The sequence below is a fragment of the Hydra vulgaris genome, chromosome 01 (assembly GCF_038396675.1).
Source record: "Hydra vulgaris chromosome 01, alternate assembly HydraT2T_AEP".
NCBI lineage: Eukaryota > Metazoa > Cnidaria > Hydrozoa > Anthoathecata > Hydridae > Hydra > Hydra vulgaris.
In genome coordinates, this window is record NC_088920.1 from 3095297 (window position 1) to 3104801 (window position 9505).

The 9505-nt window shown below is 32.9% G+C and overlaps 2 protein-coding genes across 2 annotated transcripts; one reads left to right on the forward strand and one right to left on the reverse strand.

Moving 5' to 3' along the window:
• Positions 1 to 573: 573 nt before the first annotated feature.
• LOC136073971 (uncharacterized) lies at positions 574 to 1302 on the reverse strand. Its single transcript, XM_065786268.1, has one exon. The coding sequence runs from the start codon at positions 1300 to 1302 to the stop codon at positions 574 to 576; it is 729 nt and encodes a 242-aa protein (XP_065642340.1).
• Positions 1303 to 6858: 5556 nt separating this feature from the next.
• LOC136073972 (zinc finger MYM-type protein 1-like) lies at positions 6859 to 8268 on the forward strand. Its single transcript, XM_065786269.1, has one exon. The coding sequence runs from the start codon at positions 6859 to 6861 to the stop codon at positions 8266 to 8268; it is 1410 nt and encodes a 469-aa protein (XP_065642341.1).
• Positions 8269 to 9505: the final 1237 nt, after the last annotated feature.

Sequence of the window (9505 nt, forward strand, 5' to 3'; positions counted from 1 at the left end):
AGGTTTATTTAGAATTTCAATACACAAAGTTTCAATATGTTTGTTTGCTTTACAAAATGTTTTTTTTGCTTTAAATACAAACTTGTCAAGAATATAGATTGCAACGCCGCCTCCCATGCTTCCAACACGTGGTTGACTTATTATTTTGTATGATGATAAATTGTACAAAGAATTTTCTGACAAAGGCATTTTTGCATCTTCCCAAGTTTCTGAGATACATATAACATCAAAAAGATAGTTTATAGAGTAATAAAAATGTTTAAAAGCCTCAAAGTTTTTATTCATTGATCTTATGTTTATACTTAGTATACTAAAATCTTTATTTTTTTTTCTCTATTAAACTCATCAGGTTTATAGTATGAGTTGTCGAGACAACTAATATTTATTTCAGTCAAAAAACTATATTCATTTTTGTTAGCTCTTAAAAAGTTTAAAACTGGAGACTCTAAGTTTTCAATAATAATTGTTATATTATTCTTGTTAGTTGAACTCATTTCTTATTAGATCGTTTAATAATTTTTAATCAAGTCAATAAGTAATATAAAAATAAAAACAATAAAAATAAATTTGTTTTCACTTATCTTTGTTTGACGTCGCATTGCTTATACTCGGCATTTCTCTTACGATCAGGCGGTTGTATACTACCTTCGCATATTTTCCCTGACTTCGATGGATTTTTGCTTGTGCAAATAATTCTTTGCGGATTCTCATAGTTTCTTCACTAAAGTCTTCATTAATAAAAATATTTTCCCCCTTAAGATTTCTTGCCCTAGCCAGAACGTTTTCTTTTTCCTGCCAGTTTAATAATTTGCAAATAATTGTCCTAGGCTTGTTTTCAAATTTTCCAACCCGATGGGCTCTTTCTATGGTTATTGGTTCATTTATTTGAAGATCCTCTTTAATAAGCGTTTTCAATTTTTTTAAAACTTCCTCGCTTGTCTCATTGGGTCTCTCTTCAACACCCACAATTCGCAAATTGTTTCGGCGATTTCGATCTTCCAAGTCAACTGTTTTCTTTTTATTCTCGGTGGATTCGCTGACTAATTTTCCTTGAAAAGATTTGATTCCGATTAACGAAGTTTTAATTTCGTCCATTTTTTTGTCAACTTTGCTTATTTTTGTCTCAAGTTGATCACCGTTAAAATTTAGGCCACGTTTAAGGTCTTCAACATCTCTTTCTAAGCTATTAATTTTTTCTTGGAAGCTTCTGAAAGTTTCTTTAAAGCACTTTAAAATTGTGTCAGATTGAATTGACATTAATTCCCTTAGCATTCCCATAGTAATTACCTTTTCATTCTCCATAACAATAATCAAAAAAATATAAAAGTCAAATATATTAAAATATCTCTAACTTTCTTCGTTTACACGTGCGCTCTGCTCAATGCTCAATGTATGATGTGTGACATGTTTTTAGATTGAGCTTGAAATGATTTTTGCAAGGGACGTAAAATCTGTCCACTTTTTTTTGAAAAAGTTAAACTGTTTGAAAAACCAGTAGTTCAGTTATCAATTCCTCAAAAACCAAGGGTTTCGCTGTTGGGGGTATTGATCGTAAATTGTACCCAGAATTGGATAACATAAAGTGGAACAACAACACCGGTTTCAAAATATTGGGTGTTACTATTTACACCAGACTGAGTGATACTACCAATTTCAACTGGCTAGTAACTCTAAACAAAGTGAAGAAAAAACTAAAGTTTCTGGGACTTCGTACTTTGTCTTTTAGGGAAAAAATTATGTTGATAAATACGCTAGCCATGTCAAAAATGTGGTTTCTAGCAAACGTGTTGCCAATTCCTGATTGGGCAATAGAACGTTTGCGTAGAGCCGTTTTCGAAAATTTGTGGCAAAAGACCAATTTCAATCCAGTCAAGAGAGAGACACTTTTCTTACCCATCAAAAGCGGAGGTCTCGGAGTTTTATCTCCAAAGGAGCAAAGTCTTGCCCTTCGCCTCAAAACTCTTTCAACTAAAGGAATTCGTAGAGGATAAAACTCACGAATATTACTACTTTTCAAAGTATTGGTTGCAAGTTCACTTATAAAATTTACAAACCAAAACCAAAGCTGGAACTTTTTAAAACAGAACAGTTTTCTAAAACACTAGGACAGCAAAACTTCTCAGTACTACAAGATGATAACTAAAATATTTGGCTAAACGGGTCCTTGTTTAACATCCCCCTAAAATAAACAAAAAAATTTTACTTAGAAGTTGCAAAAACCATAAAGACAGTCGTGCCAGCAGAACTTTTCTGGAACGGTTCAACAAAAACAATGCCGCGGACCCAAATTTGGAAAAAAAACTTTACTTCTCACATATGCAGACCGACACAAAATATCCTCTTTCGTTTTTTACACAACAGTCTACCTTCTGCGGCCTTGCTAGCCAAAAACTTGTGGTAATAATTTTCATATCTTTGTCTACTGTCCTTCTTCTGTTAAAATATGGGAGTATTTTAAACATGTATATAACTCCTTGACATCCCAAAAAAATTTTTAATAATAAATTCAATTTTCTCGATAGAAACATAGATTACTTTAAAATGTAATTATCATGTCCGCAGAAACACTACATTTTCTGTCAACTTTTTTGTATCAATAATGTATTTTGCCAAGTAGAGAACCGGAAGTTAAAACTAAACATATGAGCTAAATTGATATATATTGCTCATAATTCAAGAATGAATGTTTAGTATAGACCTCCTTAACTCTGCAAAGCTTTATTTTACAAAAAATTTATTGTTATTTTTAATTAGAAAAACACTGGTAGCCAATATTTTATGATATATAATTTCAACATATAAGTGTTACATGCAGGGCCGTGCACAGATTTTTGGGGCCCCAAGCATCTTTCAATTTAGAGACCCAACCCCGATCCCTCCTCTGAAAAAAAAAAAAAAGGCTTTTCAAACTTTTTGATTATATTTCTCACATATAATTGTAATTAAGTACTCCAACTTTTGTTTCTTACCATATTTTTTTGTCTTTTGTTTTGCAAGCTCTTCAATCACATCATGGAAATCAAGATTTTGTGCTAACAGACACTCAATCCTGGCAATCAATGACAGGATTACTTGTTTGTTCTTGTCCCATAGTTGTCCGAAAAAAATTGAAGCAAAAGTAAGCAGTGGAATCACTTAATTTTTGAAGAGTTCCCCTCCTTTCTGAAATTTTGTGTAACAAGTCGAATGGGGAAAGTGGTTTTTCTCCAAAGTGTGCAGAATGACATTGTTTTATGTGAAACAATTTTTCTAACAGTTCATTTTCAGTCATGTCACTCTTTATCATTGCTTCATATAGTTTTTGATATTCCCACAAAAAAGATAATATAGTAAAGATTTTTTGAATGTCTGTGAAACGAGCAGTGAGTCTACAAATCACAGAGTCAAGAATGTAATAAAAAACCGCTCCAAAGTGTAGCTTGCTCTCCTGACTCTGTTTCGGTTGATTCCATGAAACGTTCATCTTCTTCAATTTGCTCCCAAGAAAAACCTTTGCACTTCACTTTTTGGTGGATTGGAAATTTAGAACCGATTTCTGCAGCATCTGCAGCTAATTTAGCTTTTTTCAAAATTGTTGGCCATTCCTCCAAAACAGATTTAAGGTGAATGATCAATGCTTTAAAGTTTTTTACCTGAATACTTATATGAGTATTCAGGTGAAAAAAGTTTAAAGGCCTTATATGAATAGTTGCCTTTTTTGCCTGAATAATCTAGTTTCAGCAATTAATCAATGTGAGGATTTTCATTAAAACTCCAGACACGAGAGCACATTTGAATGAGCTCAAATATTTCAGGGCACCTCTAATCTCAATTTTTTAGGCGAGTAAATACAAGCTCTGAACTTTTTCTAAAGATTTAATGATTTAACTCAATTGATTAGAGAAAAGACGAATTACGTCAAGTCTTTTAGCCCATCATGTTCCAGATTGCCTGTAAAATATACACCATGGAGACTTTTTCCAGTATTTCCCTGCGTTGTGGACTGGAAAAGAAGATTTTATACAAGTTTTAATCAGTTCCAAAGAAAGTTTCAGCATCTGTACAGCTTGAGGCAGCATTCTGTTCAAACAAATTCAATTAATGACAACCACAGGTTGATAACAAAGACAATGCCATCTTTATTTGTAGGATAGCTTGAACACCTTTGACATGTTGGCTCCATTGTTATAGCCTCGGCACGGCAGTTTTCAAAATAAATTTCTAAAGTTTTCTAAAATTCTAAAAATAATCATGCGAAATCAGATCCATTTTTCTTTAGACAATCTGCAAAGATAAAAAACCGTTCTTCAATGGAAAATTTTCCAGGTTCTTCTTCATGTACATATCGAATGATAAACGTAGTATGTTCAGTAAGAATTACATCAGAAGTAGGATCAACCATAATTGAAAAATACTTCTCAGACTTCTTTTACAATTTGCCTGCAAACCTCAGCTGCAAAAAGACCAATAAATTCATTTTGAAAACAATGACTGGTGCAATGCACCTGAAAACATTAACCCTTGTCCCGTGATTGTTTAACTTTCATCGTATGTCTCTTAAGAATTTTGCGGCCGTGGCGCAGTGATTAGAACGCATGCTTTATGAGCAGGAGATCCAGTATCGAAACAAGCTTTGGACATATTTTCGCGTCTCGGTAAGAAAGGAGGCGTGAACTTCCGGGTTAAATGCACTTCCACTGCATATTTGTGTGAAAAGTTTTAACTGATTTGCTTTATAAAAAATAATGATAGAAATTAAATAAAAATAAAGAAGGCGGAGACACAAAGAAGACTAATAGGTCTTGTCATGAGAACCGCTAAAGTTTGACGCGTCAATTAAATTTGATGTAAACTCATACAATGCGACTATCGCATAATTTATTGGTAATAAATATAGTATTTGATGTTTTCCTTAAATTAACTTGAAATATGGTAGGCTTTACAAGGATCATTATTTTTTGGATTTTTTTTTTTTATTATTTTATCTTCTTTTCAGTGTAGCACAATTTTCTTGACGAATTTTCATTTTTCTTCAAAATTATTATTTCCTTCAACCGTTGTAAAACACCTCTGCAAATACATTATTGAATAGATAAAGTCTATCTTTTTTTTTTTTTTAAATTATATCATGATTGTCTTTGTCGAATATTGTTTAGTATATCACAATTTGTTAAATGTTTAATTACAAGATTTTTATTGTCATATGATGAATATTTTCCACTTTGTGATTTGTAAAAGTTCTTCTTTGACCCACGTACAGCAACTTTGAACAATTTTAGCCGTTTTAGGCAAGTAGGTGAGTTTTGAAGGTCATACTAGTCACAAGTGTATGTACATACATAACATCGTACGTGCATATTGAACATTTGTATGAACACAAGTAAACACATAGACATATACACATAAAACACATAGATTCATACAGGGCCGTACCAAGGGTGGGGGCCAGCAGGGCCGCGGCCTAAGGCGCCAAAATTGGGAGAGCGCAAAATTCCCCAAATTAATTTATTTATTTTCACATTATGAAACTAATTTGCGTGGCGTCACTTTTATGTTGATAAGAAAATTAATTAAAATTGCGCCTCCTGACGAACTTTAAAATAAAAGCTCATTTACCAAACAGAAGAGCGCCCTTAAACACGAAAAAGTTGTATTTTCTGAACATTATTTTTTACAATGAATCGTGCAAAAAAATTATCTGGTGCTGAATTTAAGAACGATAATTAAAAACCAATAATTATTTATAATATAAACAAATGATTCATTAAGGATCATATAAATTAATTTAACGCACACATTAAAAATTATTCTAAAAAGAAAAAAATAAAGACAAAAAGAACTTCGAATTTAAAAAAAAGAACGCTTAATTTAAGCGGCTTAAATAAAGAAACAAATGAAATGAAAGCTAAAGAAAGTAAAGTAAGCAAATAATAATAAAAATAAAGAGGGAGAAAAAAAGAAAAAAGAAAAAATAAATAATAGAAGAGCGCAATTAAAAAATAAAAAGTTGTATTTTCTGAACATTATTTTTTTAAATGAATCGTGCAAAAAAATTATCTGGTGCTGAATTTAAGAAGAAAAGAAGAGACCGTCTTGAAAGTGACGCAAAACTAAGAAATTGTTCAAGAAGTGGTTGGTAACAAACTCTTCTGTGGAAAAAAAAATTATTTTAGAGGATATTTGCAATGAAGTTGATAATGATTCAACAGCTGAAGTTGCTGCTACATCTTTAATTACTGACTTAAATTCATATCATCCATTGGAATTAATTGAAGAGGAGATTTTTATTGGCCAAAGTCAAGACGAGTTTGGACCAAATGATTCAGAAGCACAAGAAGATAGAAATTCTCAGCTTTCCAAACCAATTGAAATGGGCAACAGTGAATTTCCTCCTGAAATCTCAGAAATTTCAGCAACCTCAGGAGAAAACTTTCAACACAGTGATCCAGCTACATGGCCTAAAATGACAGATAAAACAATAACTATAAAAAGTATAAACTATAAACAATAAAAAGAAAGAAGAGAATTTTTCCCAAACTTACTTTGTGACTTTGACAACAGAATGCGACATTTCAGCTCAAAATGGTATGAAAAAATTCATCCCAATGGTGAAAAATTTGTTCGCTACTGGCTGCTGTACAGCAACAAAAAAGATTCTTTGTTTTGTTTTTGCTGTCTGCTATTTTCAACGACAAAAACCAACAATTTTTCAGAAATTTCAAAAGAATTTTGTGACTGGAAAAAACTAAACCCAAGAATTCCAAAACACGAAAACAGCAATGAACACCAAAGATGCTATTCTGATTGGAAAAATCTGGAAAAAATCTCAAGGAAGGAAAGACCTTGGATTCTGATCTGCAGAGAGTTATCAACGGAGAGATGAAAAAGTGGAAAGATATCTTGAAAATGATTGTTGATACAATTTTGTTCTGTGCCAAGAATCTTGCCCTTCGGGGTTCAACAGAAGTAATTGGAGAGCAAAACAGTGGCATCTTTCTGAACTTAATTGAGCTGATAAGCCATTATTATCCTTTAGTGGCTGAACACGTTGCATCCGTTAAGGCAAAGAAAACCACAACATCCTACTTTTCTCCTCGAATTCAAAATGAGCTGATTGAATTACTTGGGCAGAAAGTCAGGAATGAAATTTTGTCAAATGTCAGAGAAGCTAAATACTACTCTGTTTTGTTTGACTGCACTCCAGATGCCTCCCACAAAGAGCAGATGACCCAAATATTCAGGTATTTCCACATCACTGAGGAAACCTGTACAATTGAGGAAAGCTTTGTGGACTTCATTGAATCTCACGAAAAAACTGGAAATGGCCTTGCAGCTGAAATCACCGAAAAACTGGAGAAGGATGGCCTGAGCATTTCTGATTGTCGGGGCCAAGGTTACGACAATGGAGCCAATATGTCTGGAAAATATAATGGCGTCCAAGCTCACATCCATTCTCTAAATGAGTTTGCAAGATTTGTTCCATGTGCAGCTCACACTTTAAACCTTGTTGGTGTCCATGCTGCTGAAGTTTCTCCACTCATGATTGCATTCTTTGGAAAAGTTCAAGCCATCTTTAACTTTTTCTCAAGTTCTACCTTAAGATGGGAAAAACTGATGGAAACATTGACCATCTCACTAAAGGGAAATAGTGATACAAGTTGGTCTGCCAAAAAAGAAGCAATCATCCCACTACACAGACAAATAAAAGAAGTTCTTCAAGTTTTGGAATCCATAATTCACACTCCCAAGACAAATGCTGTCTCAGTTTGCAGTGCAAAAGAGCTCATCATTCAAATTGATTTCAGTTTTGTGTGTTTGTTGGATTTTCGGTGTCAAGTTCTTTCTTTAATTGACCGGGAAAACAAACTGCTTCAGTCTAAAAACATTTCAATTGACATTGCAGCAAAAAAAATGAAAGGACTGAAGGCTTCCATTCAGAATCTGAGAGATGTTGGGGTGGACAACATTATCAAAGCTGCTGCAGAAACAGCTATCCAAATTGGAATTGAAGGAGACTTTCCTTTGAAGAGAAAGCGCAAAGTGAAGCAGATGGCACTTTATGAAGCTGAAGATGACTTTTGCCGTTTGTCACCAGAAACAGATTTTGGATCCCAGTGCAACCTTGTGTTTGACAGCATTCTCACACAAATTGAGTGGCGGTTTGAAGCTATGTCTGCAGTATCCTCAGATTTTGACTTCCTCAGTGGACATTCTCTCTCTCCAAAAGTTCAGTGGATGAACTTAAGACTAAAGCCAAAAATTTGTCTAAAATTTACAAGGCAGATTTAGATTCTTCAGATTTCCAGTCAGAAATGGCAAGCTTTAAATATCAAGTTGCTGCCATGATGGAAAACTTTGAAAAATCTAGCCCGATGGACATTTTACAGCTCATTCATAAATACTCATTGACTGATGCTTATCCTAACACGGCAATTGCTATTCGCATCTTCCTCACCTTACCAGTTACAGTTGCCTCGTGTGAAAGAAGTTTCAGTAAACTTAAGATCATAAAAAACTATTTGAGATCAACTATGGGCCAATGTTTGTCTTGTCTGGCAGTAGTTTCAATTGAACATGAAGTGGCGAACGCACTTGATTTTGATGATGTCATTAGTGACTTTGCCTCCAAAAAAGCCAGAAAAGTGACCTTGAACTAAAGTTTGTGAAACATTGGTGACAAATTGTTCTTTTAACTTGATGCGATAAATTTTGTGATCAATAATTAATTTTTTTTCATGTAAATATATATATATATATAATGTGTTTTTTTGTATATTTTTTGGGAGGGGGGCAGAATTTTATTTGCTTGCCCGAAGCGCAAAGTTGGCCGGGTACGGCCCTGGATTCATATTACATATATACACACATACATACATAAATACATACATGCACACACACTTGCATACACACACTCATATATACACATTCATACATACATACATACACACATACATACATACATACATACATACATACATACATACATACATACATACATACATACATACATACATACATACATACATACATACATACATACATACATACATACATACATACATACATACATACATACATACATACATACATACATACATACATACATACATACATACATACTACATACATACATACATACATACATACATACATTAATACATACATACATACATACATACATACATACATACATACATACATACATACATACACACACATACACATAGACATACATACGCACACACATACACACATATATACATATACACGTATACGCACACGCAGGTGCATACACACATACATATATACACATAAATATACACACCCTTACTCAATATATTTTACAAAGTATATTTCACTAAGCTATATATAACATTATTCAAGAAAAAATTTATGAAATTAGTACATAAGAACACAGTAAATGTTTACAATATATAATAACTTTAACAATAAAGTATTTTTCTGGAAAACACAAAATAAAAATACAAAATTTAAAAAAAAACATAGATATTTCATTCCTTGAAAG

What these genes read in the sequence shown, in the direction of transcription:
- LOC136073972 (XM_065786269.1), top strand. Translation starts at nt 6,859, where the DNA reads ATGAAAAAGTGGAAAGATATCTTGAAAATGATTGTTGATACAATTTTG.
- LOC136073971 (XM_065786268.1), bottom strand. Translation starts at nt 1,302, where the DNA reads ATGGAGAATGAAAAGGTAATTACTATGGGAATGCTAAGGGAATTAATG.